This window comes from Pistacia vera, unplaced genomic scaffold (genome assembly GCF_008641045.1).
Source record: "Pistacia vera cultivar Batoury unplaced genomic scaffold, PisVer_v2 Contig800, whole genome shotgun sequence".
Taxonomy (NCBI): Eukaryota; Viridiplantae; Streptophyta; class Magnoliopsida; order Sapindales; family Anacardiaceae; genus Pistacia; species Pistacia vera.
The window spans coordinates 539,172-565,534 of NW_022196669.1; the positions used below are offsets into that span (position 1 = coordinate 539,172).

At 35.3% G+C, this 26,363-nt stretch overlaps 7 protein-coding genes and 1 long non-coding RNA gene across 10 annotated transcripts; all 8 read left to right on the plus strand.

Annotated features, from left to right (window-relative positions):
* The first annotated feature begins 431 nt into the window (after positions 1-431).
* LOC116117253 (putative pentatricopeptide repeat-containing protein At1g77010, mitochondrial) lies at positions 432-2,489 on the plus strand. The gene has a single exon (XM_031403288.1). It carries the CDS (start codon positions 443-445, stop codon positions 2,486-2,488), a length of 2,046 nt encoding a protein of 681 aa, XP_031259148.1. The 5' UTR covers positions 432-442; the 3' UTR covers position 2,489.
* A 2,923-nt stretch (positions 2,490-5,412) lies between these two features.
* On the plus strand, positions 5,413-7,736 carry LOC116117239 (pentatricopeptide repeat-containing protein At1g43980, mitochondrial-like). 2 transcript variants are annotated; one of them, XM_031403273.1, is made up of 3 exons: positions 5,413-5,976; positions 6,148-6,282; positions 6,377-7,736. In XM_031403273.1, the coding sequence occupies exons 1-3, from the start codon at positions 5,490-5,492 to the stop codon at positions 6,409-6,411; spliced, it is 657 nt and encodes a 218-aa protein (XP_031259133.1). In that variant the 5' UTR covers positions 5,413-5,489; the 3' UTR covers positions 6,412-7,736. The 2 variants fall into 2 exon arrangements, with proteins under 2 accessions (XP_031259133.1, XP_031259131.1); XM_031403271.1 differs by having other exon boundaries at positions 5,419-6,282.
* Positions 6,441-7,415, plus strand: LOC116117228 (pentatricopeptide repeat-containing protein At1g43980, mitochondrial-like). The gene has a single exon (XM_031403259.1). The coding sequence runs from the start codon at positions 6,441-6,443 to the stop codon at positions 7,413-7,415; it is 975 nt and encodes a 324-aa protein (XP_031259119.1).
* A 2,111-nt stretch (positions 7,737-9,847) lies between the features above and the next one.
* Positions 9,848-11,218, plus strand: LOC116117260. The gene is made up of 3 exons (XR_004125931.1): positions 9,848-10,437; positions 10,527-10,778; positions 10,923-11,218. It is a non-coding gene; the product is annotated as an uncharacterized LOC116117260 (long non-coding RNA).
* A 2,246-nt stretch (positions 11,219-13,464) lies between these two features.
* LOC116117238 (pentatricopeptide repeat-containing protein At1g43980, mitochondrial-like) lies at positions 13,465-15,846 on the plus strand. Of its 2 annotated transcripts, XM_031403270.1 has the most exons (3): positions 13,465-14,086; positions 14,258-14,392; positions 14,487-15,846. In XM_031403270.1, the coding sequence occupies exons 1-3, from the start codon at positions 13,600-13,602 to the stop codon at positions 14,519-14,521; spliced, it is 657 nt and encodes a 218-aa protein (XP_031259130.1). In that variant the 5' UTR covers positions 13,465-13,599; the 3' UTR covers positions 14,522-15,846. The 2 variants fall into 2 exon arrangements, with proteins under 2 accessions (XP_031259130.1, XP_031259129.1); XM_031403269.1 differs by having other exon boundaries at positions 13,465-14,392.
* Positions 14,551-15,525, plus strand: LOC116117229 (pentatricopeptide repeat-containing protein At1g43980, mitochondrial-like). The gene has a single exon (XM_031403260.1). It carries the CDS (start codon positions 14,551-14,553, stop codon positions 15,523-15,525), a length of 975 nt encoding a protein of 324 aa, XP_031259120.1.
* Positions 15,847-17,315: 1,469 nt separating the features above from the next.
* Positions 17,316-21,595, plus strand: LOC116117190 (2-oxoisovalerate dehydrogenase subunit alpha 1, mitochondrial-like). The gene is made up of 10 exons (XM_031403219.1): positions 17,316-17,767; positions 19,320-19,457; positions 19,554-19,736; positions 19,814-19,971; positions 20,087-20,186; positions 20,290-20,401; positions 20,507-20,646; positions 20,804-20,989; positions 21,079-21,255; positions 21,452-21,595. Exons 1-9 carry the CDS (start codon positions 17,498-17,500, stop codon positions 21,244-21,246), a joined length of 1,455 nt encoding a protein of 484 aa, XP_031259079.1. The 5' UTR covers positions 17,316-17,497; the 3' UTR covers positions 21,247-21,255; positions 21,452-21,595.
* Positions 21,596-22,336: 741 nt separating this feature from the next.
* LOC116117251 lies at positions 22,337-24,752 on the plus strand. The gene is made up of 5 exons (XM_031403287.1): positions 22,337-22,727; positions 23,270-23,403; positions 23,507-23,604; positions 23,865-24,190; positions 24,428-24,752. Exons 1-5 carry the CDS (start codon positions 22,556-22,558, stop codon positions 24,691-24,693), a joined length of 996 nt encoding a protein of 331 aa, XP_031259147.1. The 5' UTR covers positions 22,337-22,555; the 3' UTR covers positions 24,694-24,752.
* The last annotated feature ends 1,611 nt before the right edge of the window (positions 24,753-26,363 follow it).

The window sequence follows — 26,363 nt, forward strand, 5'->3', positions numbered from 1 at the left end:
TTAATACTTGGAAGTGATTTGTATTCGTCAATCTTCGATTAATGTTCTACAGCTTTTGTCATTCATCACCCTTCATTTCTTACAAGGATAATTATTCCTACTCCATGATAATAAGTCGATATGAACCTTGATAAAAAAAAATTCACAGTATATTTTTAATATCAAGGGTTGCGATGGACTTGATTTGATGAAGCACTTTCCCATCTTTACTATCGAGTATCGAGTACTGACTAGCACTGGCTCATCATACTATTAAGTATTAACCTAAAACATTGAGTATTTAACTCATTTTCATTTAACTACTAATTGGCAAGTTTAACGACATCAGAAGATTTGGGTTATTTTATGTGTAAGCTTTCTGCAATCGGCTTCGGGTATAAATATCCGGAACTTCAAAAACATAGTGCATTCAAAATCAGTGAATGAATAAATTATCATCACTATGGATGTTAGGCTACACTCTCTAGCTTGCCTACTCCAATCCTGCAACACCCGCCACTCCGTTCACAAAGGGAGACAGCTCCACCTCCTCTTCCTCAAAAAGGGTATCCTAAACTCCACTCTTTCAATAGCCAATCGTCTTCTCCAAGTGTACATGCGTTGTGGCCACACAAGCGACGCGATCCTTTTGTTCGATGAAATGTCCCAACGAAACTCTTTCTCTTGGAACACAATGATCGAAGGCTTCATGAACTCCGGACACAAACAAAAATCAATAGAATTCTTTAATTTAATGCCGCACAAGAACGATTTTTCGTGGACTCTGGTTATTTCGGGGTTTGCGAAATCCGGTGAACTAGATACCGCAAGGCGTTTGTTAAATGACATGCCGAGGACAAATGGGGTAGCTTGGAATTCGATGATTCATGGTTATTTGAAAAATGGTCGTGCACGAGATGCTGTTAAGATGTTTAAGGATATGGATTCAGAAACATTTGGGAGATTACGTGGTGATACATTTGTTTTAGCCACGGTGATTGGGGCTTGTGCTGATTTGGCTGCTCTACTGTGTGGAAAGCAAATTCATTCACGTATTGTGATTGATGGTTTGGAGTTTGACTCGGTGTTGGGGAGTTCGCTGGTTAATTTATATGGAAAATGTGGTGATTTGGATAGTGCCAATCATGTTTTGAATATGATGAAGGAACCAGATGATTTCTCGTTATCAGCATTGGTTTCGGGATATGCTAAATGTGGTAGAATGAATGATGCAAGAAGGATTTTTGATCGGAAAAGTGATCCGTGTGTTGTGTTATGGAATTCAATGATATCGGGTTATGTTTCTAATAATGAGGACAGGGAAGCTTTAGTTCTCTTTCTTAAGATGCGACAAAATGGAGTTCAGGAAGACTCCTCGACATTTACTAGTGTTTTGAGTGCCTGTAGTGCTTTAGGAGTACTCGAACATGGTAAACAAATTCATAGTCACGCTTGTAAATTTGGAGTAATTGATGATGTCGTTGTAGCTAGTTCTCTGCTTGACACATATTCCAAGTGTGGTAGACCCAATGATGCTTGCAAATTATTTAGTGAACTCAAAGTCTTTGATACGATTTTGCTTAATACCATGATCACAATTTATTCCAGTTGTGGAAGAATTGAGGAAGCAAAACAGATCTTTAAGATGATGCCAAATAAAAGCTTGATATCATGGAATTCAATGATTGTGGGTCTTAGTCAAAATGGTTGTCCAATTGAAGCATTAAATCTTTTTTGCGAGATGAATAAACTGAACTTGAGGATGGACAAGTTTAGTCTGGCTAGTGTGATCAGTGCTGCTGCTAGTATTTCTTCACTTGAACTTGGTGAACAGGTTTTTGCTAGAGTTACTGTCATTGGACTTGAATCCGATCAGATCATTTCTACTTCCCTTGTTGATTTCTATTGCAAGTGTGGTTTTGTTGAAATTGGACGAAAATTATTCAATGAAATGGTGAAATTTGATGAGATCTCTTGGAATTCAATGTTGATGGGTTATGCTACAAATGGTCAAGGATATGAAGCCCTAGCCTTGTTCAATGAAATGAGAAATGCTGGTATAAGACCCACTGGTATTACGTTTACTGGGGTTCTGTCTGCCTGTGATCATTGTGGACTGGTTGAAGATGGAAGGAAATGGTTTAATGCAATGAAATGGGACTATCATATTGATCCGGAGATTGAGCACTATTCTTGCATGGTTGATCTTTTTGCACGTGCTGGTTGCCTTGAGGAAGCAGTGAAACTAATAGAACAGATGCCCTTTGAGGCAGATGCAAGCATGTGGTCATCAGTCTTAAGAGGTTGTGTGGCCCATGGAGATACGAATCTCGGGAAGAAGGTGGCAGAACATATCATTGAACTTGATCCCGAGAATTCAGGTGCTTATGTACAGCTTTCAAGCATATTTGCCACCTCTGGGGAGTGGGAAAAATCATCTCTAGTCAGAAAGGTAATGAGGCAGAGGCAAGTGAAAAAGAATCCTGGTTACAGCTGGGCTGATGGTTGAACAAGACATTTTCACAGGGGTGAATCAATTAGACGATGAGACTTCTTAAGGAGAAAGCATGTTATGCATGCATGAATGGATTTAACCAAGATCTATTACCAGTGAGCCCAAATAAATTATTTTGATATCCATTTCAAATGCTTACCCAATTTACAGTCAAGATCTTATCACCTCCACAAAATAGTTGCTTGTGCTCCAGCATCTTCTATCTGCTTTACGATTTTGGTAAAGTGACTGTATTCTGTTATATTTTATGGTAACTTCATCTGCGGCATTGGTCAAACTATTTGTTTACTAATATCATGTTTTTGCAGCTGGCTTTTCTGTTGATCAGGGCAGTTTTATGAAAATTCAGTGAACATGTTTGGCTTCTGTTGTGCTATTATTGAACCGAAAGTTCTAATGATGAGGCTTTCATCTTCATTAGGAAAAAAACACATTCTTGGAGCTTGACTTGGTATCACATTCACTGGTTCAACCATGTACAGTCCTTTACCACTTAGTTTGAAGAGATCATTTTACCCTGGGGTGGCAACAGTTTTAGGTTGTATACTTATCTGAGGCAGGTAATTCATACGCAGAGTGCGGTGGCCATTTAGGAATGTCTCGGCTTTTGCTACTGTTGCTGTCCGGACAAACTGGGAATTTGTTTGTTACATGCGACTGTAATCTAGTTTACAACTTATCATTTGCTGATATTTTCTTTGCAGCGGGCTCACAGTTACATGTTGATCTGACTGGTTCATGGGAACTCGCTAAAAAATTGTCATGTTTATTACAGATGATTTTGCTGCGAGACCTCATTAGATAACCACTAGTCTTACGTCGCATTTGAAGCTCCATGTTCGGAAGAGCCATGGATAAAAAATATTACCTCATCCGAGACTGGAGATATACAATGCCTTTGTGTTCTTGCCTGCTTATTGAAGTGACCATGCGTGATATATTTTGAGCTCAATATGCTTTTCTTTGCAACAATGAACAAGAGAAGAAGTCTTCGGCCAACCAGAAAACTATACACAAGTCCAACTTGGCCATAGCAAGAAAGCTGCTTGTTTTCTCTGTCATCAAGCTTTTTTCTTGGTTGTAGGAAATGCTGTCCCAAGAGTTATCAACTATAAACCATCTTCATCACCCAAAGGTGGTCGCAGCCTGCAATGAAAATTTGTTGGGTTTTCCAATGTTTATGGGGTGTCATGGATTATGTTCTTGTTTCCACAATTTGTAAATGATTAATTTGTTGATAATTTCATCAGATAATAACTGCTAATGCTTTCGTATGCCACGAAACTGATCATCCTATAACAAAAATTAAGATGAAAAATCTTATTTCATTAACACAGAGTATCTGATAATATAACATCTATAAAATATTTTTCATTTTTTCAGAAAAGATTTATCACGTTTCAACTATTACCTTAGTAAAATATATCTGAGTTTATTTCATATACTCTTGTGAGATTATTTGATAGACATATCCAAACTTTTCAGAAACCATAAAAAACTCTATCAATAATAAAACCCCCTTTAAATTCTATTTCAGAGATTTTTAATAATTTTAGGGGAGTTTTTGATAGTTTTCAAAAACCTTAGATGCGCTAAAATTAAATAATCCCGTCAGGAATATAAGAATAAACCCAATAAATAATAATAATATTCGAACTTAAGATTGTTACTTGAGAATTGAGATACAAGACGATGTTATATAATCATTTAATCCGAAACTAGAGTTATTAAATAAAGATATTGAATTATTTTAATATTGTATAATTGCAGTATTGATGTGTATAAAAATTATATGTATATTGGTTTGAGTAACTTATGGTTTACTTACCAAACCTACTAAGTAGTAACTTCTCCTAACCAAATTGAGATCAACTGGAACTGTTTTCTGGTTGCGTTTAGTTCGGGGTGATATAAGATTATTCCTATAATTTTTGTTTAATTTTCAAAATTCCTTTATTTGGTTGTCATGTAATAAAATATTACTTAATCTTTTATTACAAATAGTGTTTAGTGTTAATAATATTGGGGTTAATTAGATTACCTTCCTAATGGGTGTTAATATAAGATTACCGAGGTAATCTTAATTTTGACCATATTTTGCTCTTAATATTTTATCGTTTTGGACACATTTGCCCCCATATGTCTACCAAATAACAATTAGTCCAGATCATTATATTTTAGAATTTAGTTAAAACACTCCAACCACAAAAAATTTAAAAGTTAACAAAATACACCTAGACATCTAAGACCACCGTCTGTCGCTAGCCATCACTGTTGGCCGCTGGCGAAAGTCATCATATCGACACAAGACCTCGATAAGGACGTTTCCAACCATGGATTTGTGATCTATGGTCGGAAACGACCAGATCTGACAGTAAAAAAGCCACATCTTTGACTGTGAAACAGTCATATTCACGGTTAGATCTAGTAATTTCTAGCCAAATCCATGGTCGGATTAGGCTTTACAGGTGCATTGACCAACTAGATCCGGTTACTCGTACGTCATTACGATGGCTACTGGTAGTGGCTTGGGATGAGTGGAGTGATTTTGCTATAAATTAAAGTTTTATTTAGTTAAAGTATTTTAGCAAAATTTCAAATATAAGAGTTTAAAAGAAAAAATTTTAAAAATATAGAATAAAATAATATTATAATATATTTAAAAATGATGATAATTTAGTAATCTATCGTAACATATTCACTTGTTTATTCTCTCAATCAAATATATTATTATAATATAACTATTAATTTATTTTAACCAACTAAACATGATAATAATCTATTTTTTCATAATATAACATTACCAACTAATATAACATTTCTAAACCGAACGCACCCTTTGAATGGAACGTTAATCCTGTAATAAAACATCTTAAACTGCTAAATAAATTCAATCCCTTTAGAGATGGAAGAAGAAGGTGAACCTGCAGCAACAATCATGGTGTTTGAAACGGTATATTTCATTCTCAATGATTTCTAGTGGCACTTAATTTTTATGTACCCATATCTGAAAAAACTTCATTTTGACAAAGCCTCACTCTCTTATTACTCTAAACTAATAGACCACTGTTTATCCCTCAAGTCATTTGATTTTGCAAAAAGCATCCATGCCCAGTTGATAAAAGTCGGGTTCAATGGCCATACTTACCTGGGTAACCGCTGCCTCGATTTATATTCTCGGTTTGGTGTTGTTGATGATGTTTTGGAGGTGTTTGACGAAATTCCAGAGAAGAATTGCATATCGTGGAATATTTGTTTGAAGGGTTTGTTGAAAGTTAATCAGTTTAGTACTGCACGTAAGCTGTTTGATGAAATGCCTGAACGAGATGTCGTCAGTTGGAATTCTATGATTTCGGGTTATGTCTCCTGTGGGTATTTTAAGTTTGCGTTGGAACTGTTTCGTAAAATGCAGAATGATGGTGTTAGACCTAGTGGGTTCACTTTCTCGATTATGTTATCCTCTGTGTCAAGTGCTATTTATGGTAAGCAAATGCATGGTGCTATACTTAGGAGAGGTGGGAGTTTATCGAATGTGGTGCTTGGGAATTGTTTAATTGTTATGTATGGGAAGCTTGGTTTTCTTGACTATGCATTTGGTGTGTTTTTTACTATGGAGGAGTTGGATATTATCTCTTGGAATTCATTGATTTCAGGGTGTTTGAAATCAGGCTATGGAGAACTGGCATTGGATCGGTTTTGTTTGATGAGATCCTCAGGGTATTTAGCTGACGAGTTTACAGTCTCTACTATAATGACTGCCTGTTCTAATATGCAAAATTTGGAAAAGGGTAAGCAAATTTTTGCTCTCTGTGTCAAGGTGGGATTTCTTTGTAATTCCATTCTTTTGAGTGCTACTATTGATTTGTTTTCCAAATGCAACAGATTGGAGGATTCGGTTATGCTATTTGGAGAGCTAGATCGATGGGATTCTGCAATTATCAATTCTATGATTTCAAGCTATGCAAGGCATGGTTTTGGGGAGGATGCTATGCAACTTTTTGTGCTCAGCTTGAGGGAGGATTTTAGGCCAACTGAGTTCACACTAAGCAGTGTTGTAAGTTCTACTACAGATCTTCCAGTCGAGTGTGGAAGTCAAGTACATTCCTTGGCAATCAAATTAGGTTTTGAGTCCGATGCAGTTGTTGGCAGCTCACTCATTGATATGTACAGTAAATTTGGTTCAGTTGATTCTGCCATGAAAATTTTTGTTGACATGGAGATAAAAGATCTGATATCCTGGAACACCATCATTATGGGCTTGTCTCACAATGGTAGATTGGCTCAGACGCTGGATATGTTTAACGAACTACTTAAGTACGGTCCATATCCAGATCAAGTAACACTAGCTGGGGTTCTATTAGCTTGCAACTATGGTGGTTTTGTTGATGAGGGAATGATCATATTTTCATCGATGAAAGAGGTATATGGTGTGATACCTGGTGATGAGCATTATGTTTGCATTATTGACTTATTGTGTCGAGCTGGGAAACTGAGGGAAGCAACAGATGTGATAAAAACAATGCCGTATGAACCCAGTTATTTAATTTGGGAATCAATACTCCGTGCTTGTGCAATATACGGAGACCTGAAACTCCTTGAAAATGTAGCAGAGAGGATGATGGACTTGCAACCAGAATCACTTCTACCTTATTTGCTGTTGGCTCAGGCATATGAGATGAGGGGCAGATGGGAGGGCGTAGTCAGAGTGAGGAAGGCCATGAGACAGAAAGGTGTGGTGAAGAAGGTGACTGGATGCAGTTGGATTGGAATAAGAAATCATTTATATACTTTTAATGCTGAACAATTACAGCATCATGGCGGCAAAGAAATTTATTTATTCTTGAGATTACTGATATGGGAGATGGAGGATGAAGGTTGTGTATATTTACAGCACGATAAATTGGATGCTGCTGGAGAGTAACAGCATGGTGCAACTAAAGAGATGGAAATTCTTCATGTTCATATCGAAGTTGTAGTTTTGTGGATACTTCCTCTGTTATAGCCATTAACTATGCGATGACAGATTATAAAATATCAGTACCTACTGACAGTGTTAGAGCTGTGGGGGTGTGCGTAAACCCAATACTAATGAAGATCAGTTTTCTGATACGGTTCATTTTTTGATCGAACTGCCTGGTGTGATATTAATCCTGAACTATACATGGTAAGTTTTCTTTGAGTTGATTATACCAAACCATCTGATGTAGTAATTTATCGTTTTACTGGTATGATAATATATATATCCTAGTGTATTCATGTTAAGTTTTGCCATTTGAGTTAAATTTTATACAGAAAAGTGGATATTGACAAGAAGAAATGAAGAATTACATGATACAATTTGTTTAATTTATTCGTTTATAGCAGGAAATCAGATTCTTCGTGATATCATTGTTAAAGTGCTCAAGATTGCAGTATTGTGTGTGGACCGTGGAGAGAAAATGCTAATTGAAAGCCAAAAACATCAGAATCAAGTAGTGCATAAATTAATTAGAACCATGTAACAACTTACAAGAGAGGACTATTATTTGTTTAATTGTTTCAGCAAACAGACAAAAGATTCCGTTAAACATGCGGTGTTTGTTCAATGTTGTGTAATTTTCAATTTTAGAGTCTTTGTTAGTGATCGACTGGGACTTTTCATCCAGGATCATTAAATTTCTCTTGAAGGTGCTAGAGTAATGTTACTCTCAAGCAACATACAAGTGTCTTATCTTGAAAGTGATTAATGTGAATTAGTAATTAACAGCAATTATTATCAAGAGAGTGACTAATTAATATAAATTTATGCTTAGAAGTCAGGCAAGGTCTATTAAATTGCAATTATAATTTTTTTTTTTTTTTTTGTCTTCTTGTAGTCTTAGCTTTTGTATTTAGATCATGAATGTATAATATGCATATTGTGTGGTCTTACATTAAATAGAATTGGTGTTGTATTTAATNTTTATCCTTTCAACCAAACATATTATTATAACATACCCACCAATTTATTTCAACCAACTAAACACATTTCTCTAAAAATTCCCTAGTAATCTATCTTTCCAGTAATATAATATTCCCTGAACTAAACGTACCCTAAGAGTAAAGATATATTCCGACCCAAGGTTTGGTGAATCTACCGTTCCCACCCTGGTTTCATACATTCTAAATGCCTATCCTTGAATTAACAAAATGGTTTAATGGAATGGTTAAAGGTAAAGGTGTCATTTATACTGCTTTAAAGTTGAAATAAAAATAAAAATTTCAAAATAACCCTTCACATCTCAAATTTCTCTCACAAGCACCCTCCACATCTCAAGTTTGAAATCAGACGATCATACCTCTACAACAGAAACGCTACTTGGCAGCTCGTGGATGGCAAATGACGAGTGGGGGAGGATGGTGGAGGTGTGGGTTTTGTTGTGGAGAGGATGAGGATTCGAATGGTTGTGAAAAGGGTATTTTCGATGTCAAAATCAATTGGAATCTGATCGTAAACTTGGAGAATTGAACGAGATTGCAGGGGCTCTCGGTCGGCGATTTGTGGGTGCATTGGGGTGGGAGTGTGACGTATTTTGGTGATTGTGGCATGCAGATTCTGATGGTGGTAACGGGGGAGCTTGGTGATGTCGAAATCGGCTGGAAATGGCTTGGAAGTGGTAGTGGTTAAGAGGAAAAGTTGCTTGGTGGGCAACGGTCATGCAAGGGTGGAGGGTATCGCTCCCAGTCTCCTTTGCACCGCTGCTGCCATTGGCTTTATGGTGCCGATTGTGGTGGCTAGGGTTTGCCCAACTTGTAGGGGTGCGATGGACAAGCTTCCATCTTTCAGGGAGGTTTTTGATATTTAGCCGCCATAATTAAAAGTAAAAGTTAAAGGGCAGTTTGGTAATAATACATTATGTATTATATCAAAACCTAAAAATCACTAATGGTATTAATTTAAGAGTGGGAATCTAGAATTTATGAAATCATAGGTAGAAACTTGTAGATTCGCCAAACATTGGGTGGGAAAATGTTGTTTACTCAACAATTTAATGTTGAAAAATACAAATATGGAGAGTTAATTGTATTATTCCCTTGGGTTTGGGTCACGGGAATTCGGACACGTTTATCTATTTCAATATGAGAAGGCGTCACTAATAGGCAAATGATATATGGTAAATTTCATTTAGGTCGATAAGGAATCCTAAAACTAGGGTCTTCACTGATATTTAAGAAAAATAAGTGGATAACAAATATTTCCTTTTCAACATTAAATTGTTTACTCAACAATTTAATGTTGAAAAATAGTATTATTCCCTTGGGTTTGGGTCAAGGGAATTCGGACACTTTTATCTATTTCAATCTGAGAACGCGTCACTAATAGGNTGGTTTAATGCAATGAAATGGGACTATCATATTGATCCGGAGATTGAGCACTATTCTTGCATGGTCGATCTTTTTGCACGTGCTGGTTGCCTTGAGGAAGCAGTGAAACTAATAGAACAGATGCCCTTTGAGGCAGATGCAAGCATGTGGTCATCAGTCTTAAGAGGTTGTGTGGCCCATGGAGATACGAATCTCGGGAAGAAGGTGGCAGAACATATCATTGAACTTGATCCCGAGAATTCAGGTGCTTATGTACAGCTTTCAAGCATATTTGCCACCTCTGGGGAGTGGGAAAAATCATCTCTAGTCAGAAAGGTAATGAGGCAGAGGCAAGTGAAAAAGAATCCTGGTTACAGCTGGGCTGATGGTTGAACAAGACATTTTCACAGGGGTAAATCAATTAGACGATGAGACTTCTTAAGGAGAGCATGTTATGCATGCATGAATGGATTTAACCAAGATCTATAGTGAGCCCAAATAAATTATTTTGATATCCATTTCAAATGCTTACACAATTTACAATCAAGATCTTATCACCTCCACAAAATAGTTGCTTGTGCTCCAGCCATATAGCATCTTCTATCTGCTTTGCGATTTTGGTAAAGTGACTGTATTCTGTTATATTTTATGGTAACTTCATCTGTGGCATTGCTTAAACTATTTGTTTACTAATATCATGTTTTTGCAGCTGGCTTTTCTGTTGATCAGGGCACTTTTATGAAAATTCAGTGAACATGTTTGGCTTCTGTTTTGCTATTATTGAACCGAAAGTTCCAATGGTGAGGCTTTCATCTTCATTAGGAAAAAAACACATTCTTGGAGCTTGACTTGGTATCACGTTCACTGGTTCAACCATGTGCAGTCCTTTACCAGTTAGTTTGAGAAGATTATTTTACCCTGGGATGGCAACAGTTTTAGGTTGTATACTTATCAGAGGCAGGTAATTCATACGCAGAGTGCGATGGCCATTTAGGAATGTCTCGGCTTTTGCTACTGTTGCTATCTGGACCAACTGGGAATTTGTTTGTTACATGTGACTGAAATTTAGTTTACAACTTATCATTTGCTGATACTTTTTTTGCAGCGGGCTTACAGTTACATGTTGATCTGACTGATTCATGGGAACTCGGCCAACCAGAAAACTATACACAAGTCCAACTTGGCCATAGCAAGAAAGCTGCTTGTTTTCTCTGTCATCAAGCTTTTTTCTTGGTTGTAGGAAATGCTGTCCCAAGAGTTATCAACTATAAACCATCTTCATCACCCAAAGGTGGTCGTAGCCTGCAATGAAAATTTGTTGGGTTTTCCAATGTTTATGGGGTGTCATGGATTATGTTCTTGTTTCCACAATTTGTAAATGATTAATTTGTTGATAATTTCATCAGATAATAACTGCTACTGCTTTCGTAAGCCACGAAACTGATCATTCTATAACAAAAATTAAGACGGAAAAATCTTTTTTCATTAACACAGAGTATCTGATAATATAACATCTATAAAATATTTTTCATTTTTTCAGAAAAGATTTATCACGTTTCAACTATTACCTTTGTAAAATATATCTGAGTTTATTTCATGTATTCGAACTTGAGATTGTTACTTGAGATACAAGAGAATGTTATAAAATCATTTAATCCGAAACTAGAGTTATTAAAATATTGAATTATTTTAATATTGTATAATTGCAGTATTGATGTGTATAAAAATTATAACTCAATAGAGGTGTAGTTACACAAATTTCTTATTTCATAATTCATGTTTTAGTATTACAATATTAGGATTTCGATTCATGTTTTAATAGTATTAGGGTTTCAATTCAGCACTTCAATTACCTACTTTTGAAAAAGACAGAAGATCGTGTCTTGGAATCAATAAAGATAACTATCTTTGATAGAATTATAAATACAATTGATGCATGATCAATTGATGTGAAGCCACAAACAATTGCCAATTATTTTAAGCATTACAAAATTAGGAGTCCCGATGTTGATGAATTGCAGGTTACAATTGAAGTGGATAAGGAGAATTAAAGAGTCATTATAGAATTGATTGATTAGATTCGACAATTTCACTACATTAATCAAATGGATATTAATATCTTCCTTAATTATCCAAATGAGCATCAAGTCATGTATGCTTTAACAAAAGAATAAATCATTGCTACAAATAGACAAGAAGAGAAATGAAATAATTATGAGGATGATAGTATGGAAATACAAAAAGTTTTGTACTAAGAAGCTCTAAACATACTTGAAAAGCTATAAATATTTTGGCTTCAACAAGAAAATGTCAATGCTAGCAAGTAATGTACTTGCAAATTAAAAGATGTGATAACAACTCTAAAGCATAAATTATTGTCCTAAACAACTTTAGATAAATATTTTATTTCATCTTAAACATTTAATGTAACATAATATATTTCTTTTTTACAATATACATATAATTATTACTATGTGCAGACAACTTTCCTTCAGACGGGAATTAAAAAAATTATAACTTATTACAATGTAGAGTTTGTTCTTATTTATAACAATCCCAAATTGGGAATATAATTTTTTATGACTATATAGAGTTTATTCATATATAGAGTATCACTATAAAGAAGTTTTACCGTATATTGGTTTGAGTAACTTATGTTTTATTTGCCAAACCTACCAAGTAGTAACTTCTCCTAACCAAATTGAGATCAACTAGAACTGTTTTCTGGTTGCGTTTGGTTCAGGGTAATATAAAATTAATCTTGTAATTTTTGTTTAATTTTCAAGATTTCTTTGTTTGGTTGTCAAGTAATAAAATATTACGTAATCTTTTAATGTAAATAGTATTTATTGTTAGTAATATTAGGGGTAATTAGATTACCTTCCCAATGGGTGTTAATATAAGATTACCGAGGTAATCTTAATTTTGACCATATTTTGCCTTTAATATTTTATCATTTCGGCACATTTGCCCTCATATGTCTATCAAATAACAATTAACCTAGACCTCTTATATTTGAGAATTTAGTTAAAACACTCCAACCACAAAAAGTTTAAAAATTAACAAAATACGTCTAGCCATCCAAGATCACCATCGATTGCTAGCCACCACTGTTGGGCGCAGGTGAAAGTCATCATATCGGCACGAGACCAACATGATTTTACTAGTCATGTGTCGATAAGGATGTTTCCGATCGTGAAAAAGCCAGATCTTTGGCTGCGAAACAACCATATTCACGATCAAATCTAGCCATTTCTAACCAAATCTATGGTCGAATTAGGCTTTACAGGCGCATGACCAACTAGATCCGACTGATCGTATGTCATTACTGCAGTTGCTGACAGTGGCTTGTGGTGAGTGAGAGTAATTTTACTATAAATTAAAATTTTATATAATTGAGGCGTTTTAACAAAATTTCAGACTAAGAGGTTAAAAGAAAAAATTAAAAAAATATAAAATAAAATAATATTAAATTATTATTTAAAAATGATGATAAGTAATTTATATAATATGCTCACTTTACCCTCCCAAATAAATATATTATTATAACAAATTACCAATTTATTTTAACCCCACAAAAACATTTATCTGAAACTTTTTTAATAATCTATTTTTTCAGTAATGTAACATTCATAACGTTAATCCTGTAATAAGACATCTTAAACTGCTAAATAAATTCAATCCCTTTAGAGATGGAAGAAGAAGGTGAACCTGCAGCAACGATCATGGTATTTGAAACGGTATATTTCATTCACAATGATTTCTAGTAGAACTTAATTTTTATGTACCCATATCTGAAAAAACTTCATTTTGACAAAGCCTCACTCTCTTATTACTCTAAACTAATAGATCACAGTTTATCCCTCAAGTCATTTGATTTTGCAAAAAGCATCCATGCCCAGTTGATAAAAGTCGGGTTCAATGGCCATACTTACCTGGGTAACCGCTGCCTCGATTTATATTCTCGGTTTGGTGTTGTTGATGATGTTTTGGAGGTGTTTGACGAAATTCCAGAGAAGAATTGCATATCGTGGAATATTTGTTTGAAGGGTTTGTTGAAAGTTAATCAGTTTAGTACTGCACGTAAGCTGTTTGATGAAATGCCTGAACGAGATGTCGTCAGTTGGAATTCTATGATTTCGGGTTATGTCTCCTGTGGGTATTTTAAGTTTGCGTTGGAACTGTTTCGTAAAATGCAGAATGATGGTGTTAGACCTAGTGGGTTCACTTTCTCGATTATGTTATCCTCTGTGTCAAGTGCTATTTATGGTAAGCAAATGCATGGTGCTATACTTAGGAGAGGTGGGAGTTTATCGAATGTGGTGCTTGGGAATTGTTTAATTGTTATGTATGGGAAGCTTGGTTTTCTTGACTATGCATTTGGTGTGTTTTTTACTATGGAGGAGTTGGATATTATCTCTTGGAATTCATTGATTTCAGGGTGTTTGAAATCAGGCTATGGAGAACTGGCATTGGATCGGTTTTGTTTGATGAGATCCTCAGGGTATTTAGCTGACGAGTTTACAGTCTCTACTATAATGACTGCCTGTTCTAATATGCAAAATTTGGAAAAGGGTAAGCAAATTTTTGCTCTCTGTGTCAAGGTGGGATTTCTTTGTAATTCCATTCTTTTGAGTGCTACTATTGATTTGTTTTCCAAATGCAACAGATTGGAGGATTCGGTTATGCTATTTGGAGAGCTAGATCGATGGGATTCTGCAATTATCAATTCTATGATTTCAAGCTATGCAAGGCATGGTTTTGGGGAGGATGCTATGCAACTTTTTGTGCTCAGCTTGAGGGAGGATTTTAGGCCAACTGAGTTCACACTAAGCAGTGTTGTAAGTTCTACTACAGATCTTCCAGTCGAGTGTGGAAGTCAAGTACATTCCTTGGCAATCAAATTAGGTTTTGAGTCCGATGCAGTTGTTGGCAGCTCACTCATTGATATGTACAGTAAATTTGGTTCAGTTGATTCTGCCATGAAAATTTTTGTTGACATGGAGATAAAAGATCTGATATCCTGGAACACCATCATTATGGGCTTGTCTCACAATGGTAGATTGGCTCAGACGCTGGATATGTTTAACGAACTACTTAAGTACGGTCCATATCCAGATCAAGTAACACTAGCTGGGGTTCTATTAGCTTGCAACTATGGTGGTTTTGTTGATGAGGGAATGATCATATTTTCATCGATGAAAGAGGTATATGGTGTGATACCTGGTGATGAGCATTATGTTTGCATTATTGACTTATTGTGTCGAGCTGGGAAACTGAGGGAAGCAACAGATGTGATAAAAACAATGCCGTATGAACCCAGTTATTTAATTTGGGAATCAATACTCCGTGCTTGTGCAATATACGGAGACCTGAAACTCCTTGAAAATGTAGCAGAGAGGATGATGGACTTGCAACCAGAATCACTTCTACCTTATTTGCTGTTGGCTCAGGCATATGAGATGAGGGGCAGATGGGAGGGCGTAGTCAGAGTGAGGAAGGCCATGAGACAGAAAGGTGTGGTGAAGAAGGTGACTGGATGCAGTTGGATTGGAATAAGAAATCATTTATATACTTTTAATGCTGAACAATTACAGCATCATGGCGGCAAAGAAATTTATTTATTCTTGAGATTACTGATATGGGAGATGGAGGATGAAGGTTGTGTATATTTACAGCACGATAAATTGGATGCTGCTGGAGAGTAACAGCATGGTGCAACTAAAGAGATGGAAATTCTTCATGTTCATATCGAAGTTGTAGTTTTGTGGATACTTCCTCTGTTATAGCCATTAACTATGCGATGACAGATTATAAAATATCAGTACCTACTGACAGTGTTAGAGCTGTGGGGGTGTGCGTAAACCCAATACTAATGAAGATCAGTTTTCTGATACGGTTCATTTTTTGATCGAACTGCCTGGTGTGATATTAATCCTGAACTATACATGGTAAGTTTTCTTTGAGTTGATTATACCAAACCATCTGATGTAGTAATTTATCGTTTTACTGGTATGATAATATATATATCCTAGTGTATTCATGTTAAGTTTTGCCATTTGAGTTAAATTTTATACAGAAAAGTGGATATTGACAAGAAGAAATGAAGAATTACATGATACAAATTGTTTAATTTATTCGTTTATAGCAGGAAATCAGATTCTTCGTGATATCATTGTTAAAGTGCTCAAGATTGCAGTATTGTGTGTGGACCGTGGAGAGAAAATGCTAATTGAAAGCCAAAAACATCAGAATCAAGTAGTGCATAAATTAATTAGAACCATGTAACAACTTACAAGAGAGGACTATTATTGGTTTAATTGTTTCAGCAAACAGACAAAAGATTCCGTTAAACATGCGGTGTTTGTTCAATGTTGTGTAATTTTCAATTTTAGAGTCTTTGTTAGTGATCGACTGGGACTTTTCATCCAGGATCATTAAATTTCTCTTGAAGGTGCTAGAGTAATGTTACTCTCAAGCAACATACAAGTGTCTTATCTTGAAAGTGATTAGTGTGAATTAGTAATTAACAGCAATTATTATCAAGAGAGTGACTAATTAATATAAATTTATGCTTAGAAGTCAGGCAAGGTCTATTAAATTGCAATTATAATTTTTTTTTTTTTTTTGTCTTCTTGTAGTCTTAGCTTTTGTATTTAGATCATGAATGTATAATATGCATATTGTGTGGTCTTACATTAAATAGAATTGGTGTTGTATTTGATAGTTCAATAGAATTCTACGCTAAATATAATTGGGGCGTTTGGTGCATTATTATAATGTGGTACTATAATGTATATGCATTGACAACTTATACATCGTATACGTTAGTACAGTAAAAGTCAATCACACATAGTATTGTATTATTTAATACTATACTGTCTTTAAGACTAGGTAATGTCATATAATTGACCTATAAAGTTATTACAATACATTGTATTACATTATTTAGTAGTACATCATACACCAAACAACTTCGCAGACAATAAAATTACCTTTATTAATGTGAAATAAAATATTTCAATAATCAATTATCATTGGATGACCTGATAATGGTAGAAGAGTAAAAAGAGGTTTCATTAATTACTGAATTCGAATTTCTTCGGACACTAATAAGGATGCGACTGACTAGATAACCTCGGTGATAAAAAAAAAGAAAAAAAAAATCAATAATCCACATCAATGTACATTTATTGAAGGGGAAGATAAATTTTGTATTAATCTTTTTGGATTCCCAGTCCCCACGTTAAAGCTTTGGCCAAACTTGTAGGAAGGAATTATTGAGCTACCCAAGTCTCCTCTCCCCACGTTACAGCTTTGGCCGAACTTGTAGGATGGAATTATTGAGCGTAAATCTCATCCTTCATGTAGAGTTGATATCTCTCTCTCTCATTTTCTAATTAAAGCAATTGTATTCTATACTTCATAAAATTTAGAGGAGATTTTCACTCTTTTACGATCCTATAAGAGCTCTATCTCCCTTAAATCTTTTTTATATTAAATATGACCATACTTGGATAGGGAGGAGTGAGCTGTCATGTCCAAAAAGCACTGCAATTTTGTTCCTTCATATATCTTCTAAAATTAGCCCTGGACGCAGACAAAGCCGTTTGTGATAAGAATTTATCCACTCTCTTTAGCATCTTAAATCATTTTTTCTTCTTCTTTCTTCAATCATTTATGGCGACCATCTGGCTGCGAAGATCAAGAACCATAGCCCAAACTCTAAAGCACAAATATGGTTTAAAAGGAATCCTTGGCCTGGAGAGTAGCAATTCCTTTCAACGTTTGCATGCTTCTGCTCCTTCTTCAACAAATCATGATCGGCACTTACTTGTTTCTGCATACAAATACTCAACCACCATTGTCTCTGATAAGCGTCTTAAATCAACAGTTGCTCTGAAACATCTGGATTCCACGGCGTTTGCTAGTGACAGCGACGATGAGCAGGTAACTCTCAATTCTCTTTTTCGTTCATTGAATTTGATAAAAGGAATAGGTTAATCAATATAACAAAAATCATCGGTAGATTATTGAAGATGAATTGCTTACAGAGTTGTTATTAATTCATGGTAGTTAAACATGAAAAACTGTTGAATTTAATTTTCATTTTCAATCAGTGAAATCAAATGAACACGTGCCTACACAGACATAACCTCTACGTGAAATATGCTCCATCATATATATATATATATATATATATATTTTTTTTTTTTTATAACTGCGTATTCGGGTCGTTAATACATATTCCAGATAAACCACAAATGTGATAGGTGATCTCAAATTGGTTTAAACTTAAAAAATCAATAAAATGATTAAACTTTATTGATCACAAGGCCAATCCTTTAGGATTAACAGCTGGTCACCAAACTATGAAATTGTCAACACTTTTTACTTAGAGCCACCACACAAAATTGAAATACTTAGATTGTTCAATTAAAGCATATTGTATGACTGATAATTTTATTTGAACTATGGGTGTGGCGTGATTGAGAACACTCCACTTCAAAGAGGATAAACCTTAACCGTCCACGTTCCGCCTTCGGGTGATCCTTATCCCAGGTTTGATTAATTTGTCACTGCCACGATGGCTCTAACCAAACGGGAAAAACATGTAAAAACAATAACAATTGTACAAGGAAAAAGAAAAAGGAAGAGACCGCACACGTGGATTAGGCAGACCCATAAAACAAGTTAGATTTGACACTTAACAATTAAATTGCGTTACATTTGTATCCTCATCGAAATCTATATTATTCAATTTGTCCCATTACCCCCAAACCTTTTTGGGCACCACTCACACGTGTAACATCACATTCTTCTCAGTCTTAACTTCATTCAATAATTGACTTCACATTATATTATATTATATTATATATGATTTTGTGTAGTTTGTAGTAATAGTTATATACCTACTCTCTTACTTGAAACCACATTTCTTTATTATTAGCCTTAATCAGTAACTTAATTATGATTATATAAACAAAAGTGAATACAGATAGTCCCTTAAAATCAGAAAGCGGACTTTACAGACTTGAACTTTTAACAATGCCGTCCAAGACACAACTGCTTAGCTTTTCTGTTTTTGTTCTTTGATCAAAACAATAACCCAGAACTAAATTCTTGTCTTCTTCTCCGGGCCTACCGGTTTCATAATTTTCCTCAGTTTGATTACTTTGATTTTCATGGCTTTCTGCTCGGCCTTCCCATGAAAATTTTCCCATCATTTTATTACAAACAAGTGTTTTTTAGGATTAATTTTGAAAAAAGGCTTAATCAATTGTGGTCACATTGCTAGTTTAGTTGGTGAAATTGATAAAATTAATTCAAAGGGAGGATTTGGTTATGGAAGAATACTTTGCTCTTCTGTTGCTCTAGTACAACAACATTTGCTTCATGATGAAATTAATCTAATTTTCTGTACTGGAATTAATCCATTGACTGTTTTTGATATTGAAATGAATTTCAATAGTTACATTATGAATCTCTTGTATTGTGGCAGGCCTTGGATTTCCCTGGTGGAATGGTTTCATATACTTCTGAAATGCGATTCATTTCCGAGTCTCAGGAAAAAAGAATTCCCTGTTATCGAGTTCTTGATGACAATGGAGAGATTATCAATGGCAGTGATCTTGAACTGGTACCTCTGTCTTCTGCAAGTAATAAATTATAGATTTTATTTAATTTTTTCTACCCTAGGTTAGATACCAAGTTTCCAGCTGTTTGGGTTCTCTAGGTGAGCAAGGAAGTTGCAGTAAAGATGTACAATGACATGGTCACACTTCAAATGATGGACAACATCTTCTATGAAGCACAGAGGCAAGGAAGAATTTCTTTTTATCTTACCTCAATGGGTGAAGAAGGTATCAGCATAGCCTCTGCAGCTGCACTTAGTACCGAGGATTATATATTGCCCCAGGTAACTATAAGCCTTTTATTTACAATTCATTGCCGCCTAAACTCCCACAATCTTAAAACAATTGGATTATATGACAGTACCGTGAGCCCGGAGTTCTGTTGTGGCGAGGTTTCACAATACAAGAATTTGCCAACCAACTGTTTGGAAACAAGGCTGATTATGGGAAAGGCCGGCAGATGCCAATTCATTATGGCTCTAACAAGCACAACTATATCACCATATCATCGCCTATCGCGTAAGATATTTAGTTCAGATTAGAAAACTTCAATTACGGTCTTGTTTAGATTTCTTCAATTATCATGTGCATGGTAACTTCTCTGATTATATTCAATGCAAATTATATGTTTCAGTACACAACTTCCTCAAGCTGTTGGTGTTGCTTACTCTCTTAAAATGGATAAAAAGGATGCATGTGTAGTCACATATACTGGAGATGGCGGTACCAGTGAGGTAACTGCAACATAGCATAATTTCTCATACTCTCTTTTTTTTAATTGTTTAGTGAGACTATATTTGTCCATCAGTTTCTAACTGTTAATTGCTATTTCTTCAGGGAGATTTTCATGCAGCTTTGAACTTTGCAGCAGTTACGGACGCCCCTGTTGTTTTCATCTGTCGCAACAATGGCTGGGCCATTAGTACCAATGTATCAGAACAATTTCGAAGTACTATTTTCATTGATCTATAAACATCTATCTCATTTTACAGTAAATTAATTCCAGGATCAGCTATGATGTCACACAATTACATATGACATATTGTTCTGGCAGGCGACGGTGTTGTGGTTAAGGGTCAAGCTTATGGAGTCCGAAGCATACGGGTAGATGGAAATGATGCACTTGCTGTTTACAGCGCAATTCACAGTGCTCGCAAAATGGCTATTAGTGAACAGAGACCTGTATTGGTGGAGGTGAGATTGAACTCCTTTTAGAACTACTTTGTTGCATAGCATCTACTTGCTGATTAAATTGCCAAACTAGTGCTATCTTTGGAATCAAAATATTGTATATACCAATTAAATTGTACTCGTTCAGTTGTTGACGAATTGAACTTGTTCCAACTTTCAGGCACTTACATACAGAGTAGGACACCACTCTACATCTGACGACTCCACCAAGTATCGGCCAGTTGATGAAATTGAATATTGGAAATCGGCAAGGAATCCTGTAAATAGATTTAGAAATTGGGTTGAAAGCAATGGCTGGTGGAGTGACACTGAAGAAACCGAGCTTCGAAGCAGCCTGAAAAAGCAGGTAAAAATTAGTGACATCATTTACAGTCTCTTTAACAATGTCAAAGCAATTTTATTCTTTAAATACTAAAATAAATATACTTCCTGCAGTTGTTGCAGGCAATTCAAGCTGCAGAGAAAACAGAAAAACCACCAGTTTCAGACTTGTTCTCTGATGTTTATGATGTTCCCCCATCAAACCTTCGCGAGCAGGAGAATCAGCTCAGAGAAACTATCAATAAATACCCACAAGACTACCCCTCTGATGTTCCCGTATAGACAGATGAAATGTGAAGAAATTAATACTACTAGTCAAAATCTAATAATGAAAGCTGTTATGTGTTGAAGCTATCGTTATGTTAACAGCTTTCGTTATGTGTGTACACCTTAATATTAATAAAGCAGCAATTATTCAGTGCAATTTTATATGATTTTTGTCATTGTAGCATATTTGCTTAAACTTTTACCGAATCATGTAAGACAAATTTTCAGAAATTTACAGAAATACCAACACTGCGGTGATAAAAGAAAGAATAAATTATTTATCACTTGGAGTGGCTTCCAATGCTTGAGATTCTTCAAATATTTGATGATCTCAAGTCAATAAATTATATATTATATGGGATTTGTGATTTGTGATTGATCAAAGCTTGTGGATAATGTATATGTATAAGCATTAAATCACTTTTTTACTTCTTAATTCACTAAAAACAAATAAGCTTTTTTATATGAAAAGTCAAATATATTCCTATTTGATCATAACATTTTTGAAAATAAAATTATATTATCAAAAAAGTTAAAAAAACAAATAAAAATAAAATTATAAACATATCACATCATCTATGTACCTAATCAATATATTTAATCATCCATTACGACCGAAACTTCTATTTATATACATAATTAATATATTTTACATCATCCATTACTACTCCTCAAACTTCTTTGAAAGTAAAAATTGAATATTAACATATTTATTTTCTTGTTGACACTGATATTTCCAAGCAAAAACTTTCTAGCTCTACTACTATTACCCTGTTCAAACCCAACTTGTAGTAATATGAGTTCCAGCACAGGCCTGGGTGCTTAACAGGGTATGATCAGTCTATGCTTATAACTAGCATTTTGTGAGATTATGTCAGTAACTCAGCCTACAATCAAGAAGAAATAAAGGAAATAAATAAATAAGCAATCTTAGCACACAAATACAGTGCAATTTTCTGTCTTAAAGCGCCTCGCAATCTTCTCCTTGTCTTTGGTTTGGACAGCGCCAATTTCTGGTTTATATATGTATACTGTTCGAATATCCAAAAGCATATCTCATATGCTATCCTCATTCCTCAAAAATTCCTCTCCCCAGTGTCAAACAGGAAGAGATAAACGTTTAAACAAATAAAACAAAACTTGATCATTCTACCGAAATTCAGATGATTGGGTAGCCAATCGAATCCTTCATCAATTTTCCCATGCTCTACGAAACCCTTTGAACTGGTTTACGCTCTTTAAAACCCCGTAATCGTTGTTACTATTATCTTCAAAGAAAAAGACTTAGCTAGCCAGTTGATTTGTTGTGTCTCTCGAGTTAGTTATGGAGACTCCTCCTTCACCATCCTATGTTGTGATAGCATATGATGCAACTAAGGAACGAGGTCAAGATGAGCTTAAGGTCACTGTGAATAGAATCAGACTGAGAGGAGACATTCTTCGTGGAGGTGATACCCTTCTTGTGCTTGGCGTTTTGCATAGGGTCACTCACCCCTGTAAGTCTTTGATGGATTGCTTCCATAATTATATCAACACTATTATTTACTTTGATTATCGTGCTTATATGTTCTCAACTGGGTTTTCTGATACCTTTGAGTTGTATTCATTATTGCTTTTACAAGGTGCATGAAGCCACGGTTTCCAAAGTGCAAAACTAAATACAGGTTTAACAATAACGCACCTTTTTAACTTTGATATAATCAAAACATAAATGAGAAGTTCATTGAAATAAGTACTTAACTCATCAGTTAAAGGGTAATTGTTCTACTTAATTTGTATAAAAAGTATGTTCAATTATAGTCCATTTTAAGGGTGGAATAAATGGTTGTTTACCCAAAACTCTAATCCGTTTGAGATTCCATGAAAGCTAAAGAGGTGTGTCTATAATTAACCACTAATTAAATCCACTGTTTATTCATTTGTGCATATATAAAAGCATAAACTACGTCCATAAGATGATTTGTGGTCTTATAACTAATTAGATTCAAGTGTAATAACTCACTATGTAACTTTATTTATTTGTTTTGGGTTGGTATAGTGGGTTACCAAGCCAAAGCATGTACCGGAAACTTTGGAACGAGTGTTCGTGCTATGGAGGAAGAAGTTAAAAAGAAAGCAGATGCATTTGCTAAAATGCTTCTTCATAGTGCTGACGCGTTTGAAGATGAAGGGGTAATACATATGCTATAGATTGTTTGAATATTGATACGAGAGTTTTTATCAGTTACTACTCTTGGATTTTGTTTGTAATTTTAATATGTTTTTTCATGTTTAGGTCAATATTGAAGTTAAAATTACTGCTGGGACTCCCCTTAAGAAGGTTATACTGCAAGAGGTTTTAGCGTGTAAAACAACTTGGGTCGTACTTGATAGGTACTTTAATTTCTCTACATTCGATTATTCCTCTGTTCTTAGTCTAGAAGGCTATGCATGCCCTGTATATTCTTTTACTGTTCAACCATTTTTGCCACTCTATTTATAATTTATAGGTGTTTAATTATCATTATATTAAATTAATGCAATCAATCAAATAACTCTTTATTTCCTTGTTATATGTTATGTGTATGACGTGCTCAATTTTTTTTTTCCCTAATCAACATTTGGCTTCCAGTAGTAACTTGCACATCCTGCAGGCACCTTAAGAGGGATCTGAGGTATTATCTTAAACAAATACCTTCGAAGGTTGCAATGATTACAGATACCTTGGCTGTGGAAGTTTTTAGGTCTCATGCAACAAATGAAAGAGGTGCACCTATAGAGCACAACTTGCTTTACTCCTTCTCAAAGCCAGTTCCCCGTCGTGAAAATGTTGATCAGCAGTCTATCTCTATCAAAAGCTATTCTCATGAAATCTACAGCTCCGAGGACAGCAATATGATGTCTTCATCCAGTTATGGTTTACCGGAGCAATATTACTTTCCATTTGATTCTGGCGCTCACTCTAAGCAAGAAAAATCAGGTCAGTAAGTCTTTCATATTTATTGAACTGAAAAATTAATTTATTGGTTTTCTCAATTTGCTTCATTTAACATCGAAGAATGATATTTTTCTTTATGAGAAACAAAAATATACATATTTTTTTTAAGTGTAAAAAGTTAGAAAATTATGATGATATAATATTATGCTATTGCTTTGTGATTTCAGTTACATTTTTGTCACCTCTGCGTAAGTAAAAGTCATATTGTTTATATTCCAGGCGTGAATAATAAAGAAGAGCATAAACTTTCGTCAACTTCTCAGAGGATAAAAATTTCACAGAATAAGAATCTCTTGCGAAAGAGATCCTCAGGAGTTCCTATTCTTTGTGCTGCATGTGGGCTGAGGACTGAGTTGTATATCAAGGATTCTATTAAGTACAGTTTTCCCGACGTTCATCTTGCAACAAATGATTTATCAGAGGAATATGATTTAATTCGAGAGGGTGGATTTGGTATATCGAAACCCACAAGACTACCCCTCTGATGTTCCTTTATAGACAGAGTAAATGCGAAGAAATTAAGACTGCAAGTCAAAATCCAATAACAGAAGCTGTAGAGTTTTGAAGCTGCCGTTATGTGTACAGCTTGATATTAATAAAGCAACAGTTATTAAGTTCAATTCTATATGATTTTTGTTATTATACCATTTTGCTTAAACTTTTCCCTTCACGAATCAGTTGGTTATGTAAGGCAAAATTTCAGAAATTTACAGATTTACAAACACTGCATAGATAAAAGAGAGAATACATAATGTATCACTTAGTGTGTTGATAATCTCAAGTTAATATCTATTGGGGATTTGTGATCGATCTGTTGGAGTTGTCGACTACTTCAGCATTAATGGGTAACGCAGACGCATTCAGGGGTCCCGCTGTAGGATTTTTTTTAAGTTACTAATTCCTTATTGGGTTGGGCTTAGGAATATGAATCCTTGTAAAACTAGGTTTAGTGTCACAGGGCCTATTTTTCGCCTCTAGGCACTGCGCGGCACAAGCACACCGAGCACTTGTAAGCCTACCTCAAGTTGTGCGTTCCCCCCTGTTACAAATCACAAACACAATACAACAGAGGCTAAAGAGAGTCAATGCACAACATATACGGGAAATTCCCAACCTTATATTATATATCCGAATACAAGGATAACTCAAGCACACACACAGTGTTTTCCCACCGTTTACAATCTGATCCTCACTCACAGATTCGCACTCAAGTTACAACAAGGCTTACAAACACATAACCCTTGCCCTTTCACTCTCTATATCACGAATGTGACATCTGCCAGCCTTATATACAAATGGCACAGCAGTTACATAACAGTTTTACAGTCTTATCAGCAGTTACATGACAGTTGCTTTACATACAAATGAACCTGGACACATCTAACTACCCCACAGCCTTGGTCCAGCAACCATGCAGCCTTGTCTGATTGTTTCCATCATCTAGTGCACACTCACATGCACCTCACGCACGTAGCTTTCTGTCTCATGCATGAACTCAGCCGCCCATTAGTTGTCTTGCATGTTTGCACACGTCCCAGCTCGTGTGCCACTGTCTAGCCTGCTCCTGAGCACATACGACCATGTTAAAACATGCCCACACGCACATGTTACAACTTGCAAGTGCCCACCCCCGCAGGCCATTTCATCAGTAAAGTGTTTGGCGTCCCAACACTCAAACACCCCACGCCTGATCTCAGCCATCCTTGTTCAACACACACCCGTGTGTTGTCTTGGCGAGGCTGTGGCTAAGGATGAAAGCCACACGCATGCCCTTGCCCTTTGTAAGGGTCTTATATTTAGTCTCTTAAACCTAGTATATAAATAAACTTTTCTCTTGTTATGGGTGTGATAGCAAATCATAGGGCAATCCATTCATTGTAAACGAGAGAGGTGAGACATATTGCAATAATATTGACTCAACTGGACGTAGCCCACATTGGGTGAACCAAGGTAAATTACGCGTGTTATTTTCCTTGTTTACTGTTTGATTTGTTTTACTGTTATATTTTGTTCTTGTTGTTGCCTCTATTTCGTTCACGATCAAAGGGTCTTCATCATGTATTTTAGTTAATTTGAAGATTTGATTTGTTGATATGTTTAAGTGAAATAACAATGAACTTATTAATGATTTTTATATATTTGAAATTCGTCTTGA